The sequence below is a fragment of the Typopeltis vanoorti genome, chromosome 15 (assembly GCF_054136105.1).
Source record: "Typopeltis vanoorti isolate ZY-2024b chromosome 15, IOZ_Tvanoo_1.0, whole genome shotgun sequence".
In the NCBI taxonomy this organism is placed as follows: Eukaryota; Metazoa; Arthropoda; class Arachnida; order Uropygi; family Thelyphonidae; genus Typopeltis; species Typopeltis vanoorti.
This window is the reverse complement of record NC_143563.1, coordinates 106,671,063-106,688,775: the sequence shown is the minus strand read 5'-3', so window position 1 is coordinate 106,688,775 and position 17,713 is coordinate 106,671,063. Positions and strand designations below refer to the sequence as shown.

Here is a 17,713-nt window from a genome sequence, read left to right as displayed (position 1 = left end):
TCAGATTTCAAGTGAACATGTGTTGTCCATATTTCAACCAATTGCTTGTTTATTGATTTTTATTATTGAAGGTTTTCCTCCTTCAACCAACAGTAGCCTGATTACGAACGCGTGATGAAAGGGACGGGGAGGTTTGGAGCTTTCCCCCCAGATAGTATTCAAAAAGTAAATACAATTGGTTATTTTGTATAGGGCCCCGAAACTTATTAGTTTAGAATTTAACCACTGGGAAAGGGTTTGTATCCACCTCAAAACTCTGAAACAGAATTTGGAAACATTTTCCGAATAACTTTTTATAAGAAATTTCTGTGATAATCACGATCCATTTCAGGCTTGCAGTCACGAGAACGACCTTATCGAAAAAAAGAGCAGCTAATTGAGCTTTCAAGTGACAGTGGGCTTAAAATGCAATTCCGTAACCGTGGTTTGGCTCGATTCTGTATCTCGCCTTCAGTGAGAAGTGAATTTCCCGAATTATTTGAAGAAGCCGAAAATCGTCATGCAGTTTTCTACAACCTATCTTTGCGAGAAACGATTTTCATCGCTCCTTCAAATAAAAACAAAATACAGAATTCGTCTTGGTGTGTGTGTGCCGAGCTTCGACTGAAGTTGACCAATATTGAGCAAGATATCCAGCAACTCTGCAAGGTCGAAGCTCATCCATCTCATTAAAAGTAAATAGTAACATTATATCATTTTATTTATTTGTTTAACAAAAATTAAAAAACTTTGTTTTAATTTTTATCAACAGAATTAAATTTTTTATCTATATATCCGGCCTGGTTGGCCTACTCACCAGCCAAAAGGCTGCAAGTTCGAATCCCGCTGTAGGCATGGATGTTTGCGATTGTCTGTGAAAATACTACTGGTAGTGGTCGGCGGTAGACAGCGTTGGTGTAGATGATGATTGTAGTTGTAGAGTAGGTGCCCTTCCTCGATATGTCTTTGAACTACCTGGAGATGTTATGCAATAATATCGACAAGCTTTATATGTTTATTGTGCATCACATAGTTTGAATTTGGCACTTGGAAATGCTATATCTGTGACAAATAAGAAGTTGCACAATTTCTTCAATACCTCTAAAAGACAGGACGTCCTTGTTTATAATATTAAAATCTTTTAAGATTTATGTCTTTATTTAGCTTGCAAAACATTTGCGTGGACCTTACCATTGTCTAAAATAATGTAAAAATCTGACGGTGACCTCTTAATTGCCCTAAATTTTGTTGATGATGTGGCTCAATTAAATACCGTTCGTGAAACACCAGATTCTTCATTTAAGGATATTTATGACTAAGCATGTATAAAAGCCAATAATTTTAATATTGGCATTAAAAAGCCAAGGACTTCAAAACAAACATTAAGGTCCAATGTTCCAGCCGATTCTGTAGAAGAGTATTTCAGGAGAACTATTTCATTCCATTTATTGACCAAATATTGACAACTTCATGAACGTTTCACTCGGCACCGCAACATTTTGAAATATTTTTTTTTCCCTCTTCTACCAAATGGAAAAGATGCTCCAACAGCAAGTGCAATGGAAGATTTTCGTCAATTGTGTGAATTTTATGCCGTGTTTTAATTAATTAGTATTATTTGACACCTCCAGGGAGTCAAAAGACGCATCGAGGGAGAGTGTGCCAACAGCATCGAACGATTGGTCCCTTCCAACTACTAACCGCGCTCAAACTTACTTAACTGAGCCATTAGTAGCAGAGGCTCTACCAATCGACCAACCTTTGCCGGCGTGTTTGCCTTACACAATTCCAATTTTGAACGCTGAATTCAAGTTGTGGAATAAGAAATTTGAAAAACCAGAGCTATTGCAAATTGAAAAAATTTGCAATAGCTCCATGCAAAAATGCCGTTGATGCAGTTTCAAAGTGTAACAAAATAATATATCCTAACATCTATAATTATTAAAAATATTTGCAACGCTTCCGGTAACAACATGCGTCAGTGAAAGGTCATTTTCTAACTTACGCCTTTAAAAAACCTATTTAAGACCTACCATGACACAATCACGATTGAACGGACTGGCATTGCTATATATACACAGAGAGAGAGATGTAACCACGACTGAAATAATTCCAAGAGCCATTTCTTTGTAAAAAGAAAATAAACCTAGATTTTATTCTTTAAATAAATTTTTAAAATTACCTAATGAATTTTATTTAATGAATGAAATTTAACAAATTTTAGTTGAACGGATAAAAATATTTTTAATGCAAATTCATTGTATTAAAAATATTTTTATCCGTTCAACTCGCCCCCCCCCCAAGATTAAATCCTGGGTACGCCACTGGTCTAACTCTTACGCATTCTCAAAGAATCATACAATATTTAAATAGTTAAACTGATCTAGCGTTCATGCCTAAAAACAGACTTCATTTCTATTTCTTATTTTATAAATTAAAGTATTTTATTTAGGAAAAATAAAAAAGCCGAATACAAAAACCGAGTCAGCTACCCTAATGGAAGCTGACGAACTATATATTTTGATTCACATATATGGAAAAAGGTTCACAAATACAGGAAAGTGGTTTGCAATTTTACTGATTTATCAATATTTAGTTATTCGTGTGGGTGAGACAAATGTTTTTTCGCCACAACCCTTCAATGGATATTTCGAAAACTTCACTCGAATCAGCAAACTTCTTCCCTCTTTAGAAGAAAACTGCTGGAGGAAAGGTAATAGACGATAACTTCTCAATATGATGTCAAAACCATACTTAATACACCGCTCTCCCCACCCCCAATTAATGATAAAATAGCATTTTTTGGCTTGCTTCAGCTCGAAGACATCAGAATTACTGAAACTTGCTAATATGTAATATGCGAGTGTAAAGATGGAAGAGATTAGAGACCAACTGTCTCGTCTTTCTACTTCTTGTGGATTACAGGCCAAAGAGCTTTGGGCATGCAAGAAATTGAGCCCTTACGACGGACTGCTGTACAGAATAGCAGAGAACCAATGTTCTTCTGTACAGATATAAAGTCACGAGCAGTCTTACGAATAGCCATATGGAACGCTAGTTATACCAAAGTTGAGAATTTAATGGAAGAGAGAGATGGAATGCACATAATGGAAGTTGGCAACTCAAAAAATAGAAAAACTGAGTTAACACTATTGTTATTCTCATCATGGGAGACAATTGTAAAAGATACAGCGAAGGTTGGTCGAGCCTCTGCTGCTAATCGCTCAGCAAAAAGTTAAGCAAGTTTGAGCACGTTAGTAGTTGGAAGGGAATCAATCGTTCGATGCTGTTGGCACACTCTCCCTCGATGAGTCTTTGGACTCCCTGGAGGTGTCACATAATAATACAGGAAGAGGAGCATCTCCAGTAATTGACTACGGACAGTGATATGACAGAAGTGCGAGGTTCATGGAGTTGAACAAAGATCCCATAAATACCTTCTTTCAATTACGAAAAGACGATTATATAACTAGGAAAGCCCAGATGAAATAAACCAGACTGATTATATAATAATCAGCAACTATTTCTGAAGTTATTGTGCAAATAACGTATAACCAGGAACAGATATACTTTCCAGTTCTTAAAAATTAAGACTGAAAACACCAAGTAGAAATTAAAGAACCTAAAGAATTACAAAATATGCGACAAACATTAGGCCGTTTTATACGGCTTAATATTTAATCCAGAGACCGACAAGGAAACAAACTAAAACGAGAAAAAAAGATGCTGTCGTGACCATATTTCCAGAAACACTTAAAATAAAATATGGCAAACAAGCTGGGGCAGCTGAATGTAAAGATTGCGGGCCAAAAGGCCTAAAGTCATGTAATAAACTTACCGTAACGAATTCAACTGGAAACAATAAAATTAACAGCAGTGAAATAAAGGATACCCAAAGTGGATTTATGAAAAACAAACAAGAAGGCATCTTATATAAGAATGATACTGAAAACTTCGAAATGCAAATTTTTTCCCTCCCATAGATATATACTTCATTGTATTCACCCTAATTAATATAGCAATCGGGAGTTAAAATATATTAGAAATGAAGCGCTTTATTTTGTTTAACTTTCCCTACAGTGCAGAAACTGAAAATTAAGCAAGGGAAGACATGGCTGACCTTGGGTTGTATGTAGAACAAAACACTGAAGATTTCATGGACGCAAAAGAACTTGAAGGTTATGGGTACTAAAATGGAACTAAAAGTATTAAAAAAAAAAATGATATAGCGAGGCAAGAAAATCTTCAGAAGTTTATCAGAGGGCAGAATTGGCGGAGAATGAAAAGGAAAATATACATGATCCAAAGGTCTGGCTGGGTCCTAGACTAGAGTAGCACAGGACAAATGTGCAGATCAATGTTCCTTCTAAGGTGCTAATGTGTGCGTGCGCACACACCGATCAAAGAGGGCACACATAACTACATGCACAAAATTAGAAATTCTGAAAGAAAAAAAATTTGAGTCAATTTTTGAAGCTATTATTAAAACGAATGGACACTTGAACTTGCAAACAGTAACTGATTTTTGTAGCTATGCGGATTTAAGAAGCGAATTAATTTAGTGCTGGCAATTTTACAGGTTGACGAAATAAACATGTAGACGAAACAATATTTGCATTAATGAGAAATATTACATAAGCGTTTTAACGAGTTAAACCCTCGAAATATCACTGTTGAAATTAAAGCGCAAAAGAACTTCAAATTCTTTTAATTTGTGTGGCTAGACAAATTATAAATTGCATGCATAAAGAAAAATATCATAGTAAATCAAAAACACGACTAGTACTGAAAGTGGCACACAATTAAAGAATGTACGGGTTTTAGTAGTCATTTTAGAATAGCTCAGATAGTGAATTCGTACATCAGTAATAAGTATGCGTTATGTTGTGAAGATTTCAGTGTAAATTTAAAATGCCTTCGTGCGAGAATTAACTGACAATAGATGATACATCAGTTTTCAGTAAGTTTTAAGCCTCGGGCAATTATCACTAAGAAGGAACCCGCCCTCTGCCTTCACTCTAGGAGGAAAATCCCTTATTAGACCGATTATCACCCTAGGGCTCGAAGCTGGGAAACTCATGCATCATAAAGTTGTCAATCTATTGGATAAAGGACTTCCCAAATAACTCACCTATCGAGGATATCATATAATGCCAATACGCATTTTCGTTTACAATGTTTTGACCTTGGTTTTTTGACTTTGGTCCTGGTATTGCTGTATCCTGTCTACCAAATTCTGAAAACTGAACTTGACTAAGTTCAGTTTTCAGAATTATTTTTCTGTTCAGTGCACTAGTCCCCAGAATTATGGAAAAAATACTCAACTTTGCAGATCGCATGTGTATATTTCAGTAAGGATTCTGTAGTAATCATATCAAGTCGACCGTAATTTTTTTTTATAAATTATAAAAAAATATGGTAATGATAGATTCAACAGTACTTTGTTTAGCCTATACAGGAGAGGTTGGTTGATCAACCTATAGCACATTAGCACCTATATGGGTAAAAAAACCACTTTCTCTGTATTTGGTTAAGGGCATTTAAAGTCATTATATGAAACCAATTAAGTCTGTCTCAAAATTATTCGCTCTAAACGTAACCCAAATTATTTTTTCAGAATCATTACGAGAAAAACTCGTTATTGCAATTTTAATCAGATCATTTGCAAGGACATGGAGGGAAAAAACGCAGAACTGAATATTGCATTAACCCGCTCTGGCAGAAATTTAAGATTGGGTATATACAAGATCTATGTTTCAAGCATTTTAAGGGAACAATCATGAACTCGGGATTGGTTTAACAAAACTTCTTAAAACATTCTTATATGTATTAGGTTAAACTGCTCTTAACTGTACCCTAGCAAGAAAATGTTTCATACATTCAAGTATCGAATTTTCTATTTTCATACTGACGTATTACACAGAACAAATCACTTGCACTTCCTAAAAATCCGATGCATGCATATATATATATATATATATATATATATATATATATATACATACATACATATACACACACACACACTGTATATAGGCGAGTGACCAAGCTGGTGAGTGGTCTGAGGAATGCTAAAAGGGTTTTTATAGGGTTGATGCAGGGGAAATCTCAGCAGTGGCTAGTGGTGGAAGAACAAGATCATCACTGGAAATTAAAAGTGTGGTTAACAAGGGCGTGATGACTAGATTTTTGGTTGAAGAGTGGTGAACGAGTTGAAATGCGTTGTTTGACTCAGTTCCGAGCATCGTCTGTCAATGGTAGGTATGATAGTGTGGGCTCCCGTGATGAGTTATGACTCAGGCTTATGACTAGCTCCATAGAGATGCCCGTATAATAGAAATAAGTTAATTCGTTCCAGTCAGTCATGTCAAAATATAATTGACATGACTGACTGGAAGGAAGTGAACAACATTTGATATTTAGGATGAACCACAGTACATGTTTTTAAATTAAACATTTTGATTAACGAAGAAATCCAGAATTCAATAAAATTAGGTATTTGTAATCACAAGTAGAGGCTTCGTCACTGCCGACTTATGGAGGCCTTATAAAGGTTTCACGCGTAGATGAAGCTGAGAACATCTATGCCAGGGGTGTTCAACCCGTCGATCGCGGAGCGATTTTTGGTCGACCTCTTGTGTATTACTCCTTACTTACAAATTTAATTAAAACTGAAAACATTTTATTTATCATTATTTTGTATTATTTTTAATTCGCTTTAAGTGTATTGTTATTGTTTATTTTTCGTTAAAATTATCAAATCAGTAATTTTCTTATAAGTCCGGGTAAATGAATTAATTTGGATCAGTGGAAGTCAAACAGCGAGCCGAGTGAATACGATTATATGCAAAGTGTAAAAACTCGATTGTACCTAAAATATTAAATATTCCAAAGCACATTACATCGATTTTTTTATTTACTTTAAGTCAATTTGAATATTGTAAAAAAATAAAAACTTTGTTTGTCTCGGTATAGTTTGTATTAGATGCTTTTGTAAATAATTCTTTTGAAGCTAACTGTATATACTACTTTCATAAGAAAGTGTTAGCGTGTTAAAAACAAAGGCAATGTTTTTGTCGCCGACGCTGTACACGGTGGCATTAGAAAGATTGTTATTGAAACTTGTATGAGAAAGGCTTGCAGGCTCTAAGTGTAAACATCTCCGAAGTCAGTCAGAAAGGGCTCAAACAACTTTCTGATGGCCGGCAACTTACAATCAAAAGAAAGCGGAGGAGAACAAAAGGCGTGGCGAACTTGAAACTTAAGATGAAAGACTCATACCGATTCTTTGGGGTTGCCAAACTTCATGCGATGTCTCAGAGGAAGCCTAATAAAAAGGGACTGAAGGGGTCCCGGTTCCAGAATTGCTGTCAGAGAGGATGCCGTCCGGTCCAGAGTCGCCATCAGAGAGACTGCCCGAATCCACGTTGCTTGAGAGAGGAGTTTCCCCGCTTCCAGAAAGGAGCTTCTCGGTTCGAGACGTCGCTAGAGCGAGACTACTTCTAGGCCACAGACAAGGTTTCAAATTGCCGAAAGGAGGCGTTCCAATTGCCGGAGAAAAAGTTTCCAGGCCAGGTTATTGCCAGACATTCAGTGTGTTGCGTTTTCATTACAATTTGATTAATCAAACGACTTTACTGATATTGCTCAGTTAATGGTATTTCAAGATTATTCAAGTAAAGAAGAACTTTTGAAAATTATACCATTATTGAGAAGGACTAGGGGAGAAGACATTTTTTCGGCATTTGATGAATTTGTGAAACACAAACTTCCGCTTTTTAAACTTGTGTCTTTTACTACTGATGGTGCTCCTGCAATGATAGGTAATAAATCAGGCTTCATTTCATTATGTAAAAACGATGACAAATATCCAGATTGTTTTTTTTTTTTTTAACGTACCACTGTATTATTCACCAACAAGTACTGTGTAGTAGAAGATTAAACACAAAAGATGTTTTGGATATTACATTTAAAATTGTAAATTCTGTTCGAGGAAAAGCCCTGCAACGGCGGCTATATTTAAATTACAGGCAGATGATGATAGGGAACTTTTGTTCTACAATGTTTGCTGGCTCAGCAGAAGTCAATTTTTAGAAAGATTTCTTGTATTAATTAACGATATAAAAATTTTTCTTGGTGAAAAAGGAGATTTATCCACAATTGAGTGATAAAAGATGGTTATGACACTTATCATTTTTAGTAGATTTCTGTACGAAATTAAGCAATTTAAATTTAGAGTTACAAGGTAGAGATAAAAATTTAATTGACATGTTAAGTTCAATAAAAACTTAATATTTACTTTTATTAAAGAAAAATATAAATGACCGCGAAGTTAGACATCACCCATATTTATTAAAAAATTTTGAACAAAATCAAGAAATGCTTCGCTATGATTTAAAAGAATTTATTCGTGAAATAGAATTAGTTGAGGAAGAAATAAATTCTAGATTTAAAGATTTTAATATAACTGATATGATTGTATCTTTTATCAATAATGCATTTCAAGAAAACTTGAATATCACAGAAATTTCAAATAAAATTAGTGCGCTGTTTGATATAAACCAAGCTGAAGTAGAACTTGAGATAATTAACATTCAGAATAGTTTACATTTAAAATCAATAAACAATGAAGTCATTTGGAAGTATCCACATGAAAAATTCCCATTATTAACTGATATTGCGCGAAAAATTCTGTCGTGTTTCGGATCGACATACTTATCAGAATCCGTTTCAAATATGACCGTCATAAAAAATCAGTTAAGAAACTAAATTACAAATGATCATTTGGTGATAGTCCGATTGGCCAGTTCTTCATATCAACTTGACTATGAAAATATTGGAGGTCCAAACAATGCCAAATTTCACATTAACTTTTTTTTTTCTTTTAATCAACCAGCATTTCCTGTAACTTGTGAGTTTGTAATCAATCTGTTGTTTTTTCTAACTTTGGTTTTCCAAAATAGAGAAATATTTTATTCCAATATATATATATATATTTTTTTTTTTTTTTGGTATTAAAATAATTAAAAGTGATAAATATATTTTTAAATACTCAAAGTTTTGAGTTGTTTATTTGTGCGTAATCAGATATCAGGTTGAGGGAACGTGATCTATATAAGTGAGTAGATGGCCGAATAACTTTTTACAGAAAAGTAGCTCGCGTAGTAAAAAAGGTTGAACACCACTGATCTATGCGGACTTCTGAACTGAAAGCGAGTTAGCCATTCTCATGTGATGCAAGTGCTGTGGGCCGAAAAATCCATAAACTAGTTGTTTTTTCCCCACCTCGAGGCAAATGAAATTTAGATACATTACAACCAACAGCATAATTGTTTCATAAGATAGTGCCGCACGTATCCATATGGAACTCACGGCTGTTGGAGCAAATGCTAAATTAGACTATTTGAAGTAACAAAATTAACTTTAAGCCACTTCATCAAGAAGAGCATAATCTCACACGAGACTGAAGTGCACCGAGCAGGAGAGTGCTCAACTTTCCCTATCGTGAATAGATTAAATGAGGTAAACAGTAGCGTACCCAGAGGTGGAGACCGAGCATATTCTGAAATCGTCTACTGAACTCCCCCCCCCTTCAAGATTAAATCCTGAGTGCGCTACTGATGGCAATCCGTACAAAAAGTTAGACTTCAACTATGTATGTTGCTTAAGGAGCACCTTAAGCAACTTAGCACCTGCATTAAAAACTGTTTCGGTAATTTATACCTCACGTCAAAAATACTCTTCAAACATGTGAAATAGGCAAATTAGGTTTTTTCATAAAGTTATTTTACTATCTTGATTTCATAATATAGGACGAGATGAAATGTTATTTTTAATATAAAAAATAACATCCGCTATGAGGGACAATGTTAATCTCCGCCCATATTCCCTTTACACTGCGCGGCAGTAAAGTGACAGGTGCTCCAGTGCAGCTGGCAATTCTTATAAAACCGCTGCTAGTTCAAAGTCACTTTTTTCCAGACACTACGCGTTCTAACTGGTTTATCAATTGTCTCTGGATTGGTCCACTTGGTCATGTGATCCTGGCTGTGAAACCGGCATCCTTCCTCTTTTCAAACGGATGGGAAAGCATGATTGCTTGACCAGTCATCTAGCAGCAGAAACCTGAAGTTACATGATGTTAATACGCAAATCACGGTACGAAGGGACCTCATTTTATAATAAGGTCATCAAAAAACTTGGTGCGCAATCGTCAGGTAGCATAAAAATTCTGCTAGGAGTAGGGGAAAATCTGTGCAGCTGTAAAAAACAAACAGAGGAATAATTAATCACCGCCATAGCCAAACACATAGGTGCCCAAGACTTATTTTTAAATAGCATCCTAGCATCCGGTGAAAAGAGGCAGACAGGTATCGCCATTCCGTGATCCTTATGCAATACCCTGATGCAGCATATTGTCTGAAATAGTGCGAGTATAAAGGGCGATTTTCTTGAGTTTCCTGGACAAAAACTCCACTTCCCCGTGTCAGAGATGGACTAACTCGGGAACCGGCCAAAGAAATTGTTAATAATAGTTCCAGTTGGCGATAGAATCGAACCAAGAATGGGTTTATTAGGGTGGCCTAGCACTAGGGATGCTAACTTCATTTCCACGGGGCTACACATACCTACTTTTAATACTAAAGTTAAAGGACATTAAAGATCCAAAATGTTTGCAGCCAAATAAAGTGATACTTTAAAGTTCGGAACACTACCACAATGAGAATATCTTCAGCATACTAGTCGCCTTGGCTTGTACTAAAGAGCACGAAGTCTGCCCAGAAGCCCAATATTCGCTTTAGTGCTTAGGCATCAGTGGCCTGAGCTATTTTGAACTGTTAGTTCTCAGACCAGAAACCTAAGAGGGTAAAATTCCTCTAATCAATACCATTAAAGTACCATGTCTCTTATATTCTTATTAAGAGAAATATTACCTAAGTATAACACCATTCTAGAACCATGCAGCTACCGACACTATTAAAATGACATGGAACTTCCATGGTATTGAATATATTTTGCTCTCTTAGGTTTCTGCCTGCTGCGAGTGCTAACCATTCGAAACATCTATCAGCCATAGAAACCTAATCAAAAATTAATTTTAACTAATAAAAAGCGAATATACGACTCCCGGGCAGAGTTCGTGTCTTTTAGTGCGCAAAGGCAACTTTTATGTCGAAGATTATGTCCTCATGAACTCTGGTAAAATTTCGAAACAGTTTCCTTTTATTTGATCGGTCTTTATTAACCTCACGTAGTATGTACTTTGCTTTAAACAATGGATTTACTTACAGTTTAATTTTCTATGCAGAGATCTTTTAAGTGTCATCCAATAAATACAATAAACTGCAATGGTTTTTTAGGATTCCTACAGACGAAAGTTTGGCTAATATTTTTTTGTATGTTTTTCACATTACGCTTAAGGGAAGTACTTAACTAGTAACAACTAGATAGTACAAGCCAAAGCCAGAATGAAATCGGAAGTTCCTTTATTATTCGATGAAGATATTGAACATGATACATCCGCTAAGTTTCAAGCGTAAATCCAATTATCAACATTTTGAAAATGGCGAAAAATCCCCCCCCCCCCCCCCACACACACAAAAGCATGGTTCTTCCAGCGGGATAATTCAGGTTACATCATTCGTTCTCTAACTTAAGAACAGGTGGTTCTAAGTTGCAGAACGTCCGAGTTCAGCGTAATCGAAATAAAACGAAAATAATAAGTGGCCCTTCCTCCAGATATCCACAAGTTGCGTTGTTTTAATTATAGCGACCAAAATTTGCGTTTAACGTACTCTGTAAAATTCAACCACATTGAACTAAAATGGAAACTGAACTTTGCCTGAAGCAAAAGCTTGGCTAAATTTATTATATCCTATGTTCTTCTTGCCGGGTTTCCTGGTGCAAGAGAGCAGAGTCTTTTGAATGCCCAAGACCTGCAATATGATTAAGAAAAAGTAGACATTTTATATTTTTGAACTTGAAAACAAGAATTGAGTCCAAAATTTTAACATTCAGACTAGCAGCATACAATAGCTTCATGACTGTTGTCTATCCGTATTAAACGGATATTTGGTACTTATGACAAGAAAATTTGATAACTAATCTGTTAAAGTACGAATTGTGAATTTAATCACCCTTAATATTAATGGCGCACAGTGAAGGTTATCTGGCGCGAGTCGTCTCTTAGGCTATTCATTATGGAACATCATACAACAAACGTGGCTGCAATGTTGTAGTTACGTTTGTTAACGCTATTTTCAGTGCACGAAATGAGACAAGGCAGACCTGTTACTGACAATGACTGGCTGGCCAATGAATCGGGAGAGCAGTACTATTTCAGGTGGTCCGTTAAGCAACAGTGGCGTACTATATTATAAAACAGTTGACTGAATTCCCAGTAAACTAGTGATCACAGAAGAATGAAAGCGAAAGAAGCACCTTAGGGCAAACTAAGGCAGCCAGAAAGAAAACGGCCGAAGTGCGAAAGAATGAGTTATTTCGCCTGCTTCTAAAACTCGCACTATAAGATATTCGTGATTTCACGGAAATAGGCGCGTGTCCTAACCATAAGAATTTATTCATTTTGTAGATTATGAAGGTATTTCAGTCCTTTCAGGATAGCTTATCGAAATTTCAAACCTTTACAGAAATGAGTCAAGCCATCAAATTTTAGTTTCTGTTAGAACTTCAGATACGCAGAAGACATGGTCCTTATGGCTGAATCTGGTCGTCAAAAGTTAGTCACAGAAATTTACAACAGAAGCTTAGATATGGGATTAATTATTAACCTGAAGAAAACAAAGTGCATAATTATATCAAAAGAACCAATAAATAAGAAACTAAATATAGCTGTTAACCAAAACAAAATTGAACATGTTCAGTCATATATGAGACAAATGTTTACCGACGGAGGAAATTCCCTTAAACTAAAAGAACAGATAGTAAGAAAAGTCTTTGATATGAAACTGTTCTAACATCCACAGACACAAAAAGATTAATAAAATGCTATATCTGTCAGGCCTTCTCTACAAGAGTGAAACTTGAACTCTAAAGCAGCAGAGAAAAAATTAGAAGCTTGCGAAATGTGGACTATCAGAAGAATGTTGAAAATATGGACAGAGACAAAAGAAGATGTCTTAAAGTAAGCAAAAATGAAAACATTAATGAAAATCATTAAAGAACGAAAACTTAAATATTTTGGACAACTAACTAGACAAGAAGGCATTCAGAAATTAATATTAGAAGGGAAACTGGATGGAAAAAGGGAGAGAATGTGGTTTGAATTACCATGAATGTTCCAGAGCAGCAAAAGAAAGAAAAAAGTTCCGTGACATGGTTGCCAACCTCCTTTTAGGTGATGCAACAAAATTTGGACTTTAGGATTTCTAACATGATTTGTTTTTATCGAAAAATTTTGCGGAAAATAAGGCAAAAGAAAATTATAGACAGATAACGAAAAATGGATCGCGCTTTAATAAAATCGCTACCACTATGGGGGGGGGGTAAATATCAAAGACATCGCAGTTCTGTCGAAAATACACCGACATTCGAGGGAATGAACTATTATTTTATATAAACAATTAAGTGGGTTTAGTACCGTTGACGTGGGTCATGTTCCACGCGATTTCTTATTGATAAAATTGCTCCATGACTTAATTTCGTAACCGCGCGGTTAGCCTAGTGGCTTTGCGCTTCGCAACCATATGCCTGGGGAAGGAGTGTCCTAGGTTCGATTCCCGTCCACGACGTGAGGAGCTTAAGGATCTTCCTCAGCCATAGCCAAGTTAGCCGGTCTTGGGCGTGGGCAGCAGGGTTTTTTCCGCCAGTTTATCTGGGGTTTTTCATCCCGCAAGCAGGCAAACCGGCCCCGTGAACACACAGGTTACAGTCAAATACTTACGGCAAGCAAGGCAACGGGAAACCACCTTGCTCATAATCATCTCTCCCTAGAATGGTAGCATTTTAGCTACCCTCCCGCGGCCGTATGGCAGATGGCAACCAGAAGAAGAAGACTATTAAGAATGAGTAGATTCAAACTGGACCATAAATGGCAAAAATTGGGTACAGTTATCCCTTGCATATAGCAAAAACACTCCAGGTCCCAATATTTTAGTAGGTGCCACAGTACAATAATGCTTTATTATGAAAAGCACCGTTTAATGATTTTCTGCATTCAAAGATAACTTCAGATAATCAAAACGTCATTCTAAAGAATTGAGACGAGGCGAACCGAACACTTTTCGACCAAGGGCATCATTAAGTGCGTTCCACAAACTGTGTACGCAGCTTGTGGAACGAACGCACAAGTTTTGTCAGTCCATCCGTACGTATACAATAATTCTTCCCCGAGTTATAGTTTAATTTGAGGAGCCAAACCAATCGTTTTAAATCGAACCCTTTGACTTTCCTCATAACTGGTTCCGATTTGATTAGACTGCATTGAGTCTAATGGATGACTTGAGGTCCTCAATCATCCATTTCTGGTGACAAATAAGCAAAGCGATTCGAAACGACGTGTATATTAAAGATGAAACTAAACCGGATGTCAAAAAAGCTCCGGAACTTTCTGGTCAACTTACGATAATTATTTCACATCATTTATAACGAAACTCCTTTTCATGGATTATGATTTTTTTTCACTTATTCAGGAATATTAATGATCTCAATTTTCGATTGAAAATCACCCTTTAAATTGATGTAATCAACACTTGTGTTGGTCTCCAAACATTATGGTCAGCAAATGTTCCACTAGCTATTCTATTAACTTACCATTTTAAAAAGAGCACTTTGATTCTTTCTACTCTTCACAAAGAAAGCATTTAATCAGAAGTATGACTATAATTTACCTAACGTTTACACACGTTCTCTAAACGTCATACCGAACCCATCTTTAACATTTAGGGCCGGATTTACATAGGCGCTACAACTTTGAGCCTCATATACAAGGGTCCTCTGAATAAGTATAAATAACTCAGCATTTACTTAAGGGGGGGCTAATTAAGTTATAGCTTCGAGATCGCTACCTTAAATCCTGCCCCGGTTACCATGGATCAAACCTGTACTTATTAACTAAACATACATTTAGAATTATTCAAATCTCATTGACAGATTATTATTAGACACCTCCAAGGAGTCCAAAGACTCATCGAGGGAGGGTAAATACTCTACAACTGTCTCCACAACTCATTCCACCAATTAACCGCAACTGCACCACCGCCATCTACCGTCCACCGCCACTACTAGTATTTTCACAAAATCACAAACATCCATGCCAACGGCGGGATTTGAACCCGCAGCCTTTTGACTAGAGAGCGGATATGCTAACCACTCGGCTCAAAGATGTTTGTAATCTTCATGTATTTGGTAGATAAGCCTCGTTGCTCCATGTAAGAACATTTAAATTGGTTCAAGATCTGGATTCTAAAGGTATCAAGTTTCTGACCTTTTGTGGCTGGGGTAAGTAGTAAACCAAATGGATTAAGAAATACAAGGGCTATTTTTGTTGTTCAACTGCTCGCAAGTTATTCTAGAATTAAGTTACTAAGAAAGTATGATTTACATAAACCTCTCAAATTTGTTTCGATTTTTGATGGGTAAACACTGCATGTAAATCTACATTTAATTATTACATCACACTTGCAGGTTAATCTAATATGCAAAAATATCTTACACTTTCACGTTTATTTTCACAGCCACTTCTATGATAATTTTCATATGATATGGGAGGGTCAAGCGACCGATGGAAGTACAATTTTTTCACTGCTTTTCTAAGCGTTTTCTTAAATGAAGTTTAACTGTTACAGAATGGAATATTTTACCTGATGAAAAAACACTTTAAAACACTTCAGAACTTCCCCTACCCTGTGCGTCGCTTTTCTATTCGAAAACAATCCTAACCGCGATCCAGTGCCATTTTAGCGAAAGAAAAGTCGAGTGTACATAAGCTCGACATCGCAAGCGTTAGAAAGACCTGTTGTTCTCTAGACACTAGTCCTGAATGAGGGTCAGCACAATAGGAGTATGCGTTCAGTTTATTACAGTGCTTGGAAGAGTGTTAGAAACACTAACATTTATTACTTTTTTTTTTCTTATATTCGTTATAATTTGTCATTTCCCTATTTGTACTTACACATAACGACAGTTACATTTGTAATACCCATAAACCAAATATGTATTTGTGGAACATTTAGCTCAACAGTGTGGAAATGCCTCTAGAATAAGCCAACACTCGCAGTCCTATCCTCACCTGTTTCACTATCCCCGATAACTAAGGGGATTGTTAGCCATGGGATCAATTTTAAATGCCACACGGTGTGGGAGGGGAAGTGCGGGAAAATAGTGAGGGATTATCTCAAATCAGCAGAATTTTATCCAAATAATTTGTTTTGAAATTAGAAACAAAAATTTCAAAAATTTTAAATACATAAAAATATATTAATGAAAAATACAGTTACCATATAGTATTGATATCACTCAAGTTTCAGAAGCATAGAAATTTAAAGGCAAACTTCTCAAAAAAAAAAAGTTCAAATCATAAGTTCTACAAATCCTTAAGCATTTAAAGATTAGCCTCAGAAAAAAAATTATGAGCTCACTTGCAGAGCTTTGCGAAAAGGAGTTATGCGAGACAGTTCATAAACAGGCAAATCCGCTAACGTCTTTATTTCAGAAAGGGAGTAGGTGAAACCATTTAAGCCCTACTTTTTTTTTTTTTTGTTAAGGGGTGGCGATTCTAGCATTGAATTTTACTCATGCTAGCACACTGATTTTCTTTTACTTACAATTTAATATATCCCAGAACAATGTTACCACATTCTGTTGTCTTCACAAATATGAGCTACAAAAAAATTAAACGGACTATTGCAATTTTCCCCACTTCCCTCTCAAATATAGTCATCCTGAGGTGATAACAAACATGCAAAGAATGTGGTAGTAATATTCTGAGACTTCAGGCAACAATTTCATATTCAAATACGAAAATACATATACAAAAACCTATTATAATTAATATGGAATCAATTGGTTATCCAGTAAGGTCTGGTTCATCTCGGGCAAACTTTGGGCAGAAAGAGTCGAATCACTAACCTCTACCGTATCCGTGAGTATGCTTTGCAAAACTGTTTACCACAGCGTCCACTGCTTCCTTCAAAATGGTCTTCGCTCTAGCATCAGACAGAGATCCCGAAGAATTAGTTCGTCTTGCCGGCGGAATTGGAGGTGCTTTAGGCTTATTATGTGGATGGGGAGCGGGCGTTCTCTGCATGTTAGTCGTCATATATCACTAGATAAGATATCTAAACGTTCAGAACAAAAACTATAAGTGTCCAGATTTCGGACAATAATCTGGAACTCCTTTCTTCTTCGACACGCAAGAACTAAGCACCGGAACGAAGGCAGACACCTTCTGCTGTACTTATGCCTTCCAGGTGAACCGACCACTACTAGTCCAGCAGCGGAAATTCTATTTCCAGACACGTGCGCGGAGCGTCGCTGCCGCGGGGTGAAATGCTTCTCCGTGACAGAGCACGAAATTTTATCTGCCAGGTCAGCTACTACGCTATACTAAGTACGTGAGGTTTATGTCACATTCCAACTGTACCACCACCCGTTTAAGTACTAGTATCTTTTAAATTACCATAGGTGGCGCCCAACACCTTTCCCTATATCGAGAGTAGGAAAAATATGGCGAATAAAAAGTCTGTATTGTTTATATGTTTGGGTAAGTTTTTTC

The 17,713-nt window shown here is 36.3% G+C and overlaps 2 protein-coding genes across 3 annotated transcripts in view; one reads left to right on the top strand and one right to left on the bottom strand.

Moving 5' to 3' along the window:
- lft (Limb expression 1 family member lowfat) overlaps positions 1-17,713 on the bottom strand; it is a 223,605-nt gene that overhangs the window by 205,276 nt on the left and 616 nt on the right. The window contains exon 1 of one of the 2 annotated variants that reach the window (XM_090405699.1): positions 17,068-17,511. The exons of the other annotated variant lie outside the window; for it this stretch is intronic. Coding sequence (XP_090261825.1) covers positions 17,068-17,257 — 190 coding nt within the window. The 5' untranslated portion in view covers positions 17,258-17,511. Of the gene's footprint in view, positions 1-17,067; positions 17,512-17,713 lie in introns of those variants that run through there. 2 annotated transcript variants of the gene reach the window in all.
- LOC150099058 (low molecular weight phosphotyrosine protein phosphatase-like) overlaps positions 17,624-17,713 on the top strand; it is an 80,593-nt gene continuing 80,503 nt past the window's right edge. Inside the window, exon 1 of the mRNA XM_090405702.1 lies at positions 17,624-17,701. Coding sequence (XP_090261828.1) covers positions 17,665-17,701 — 37 coding nt within the window. The 5' untranslated portion in view covers positions 17,624-17,664. The remainder of the gene's footprint in view (positions 17,702-17,713) is intronic.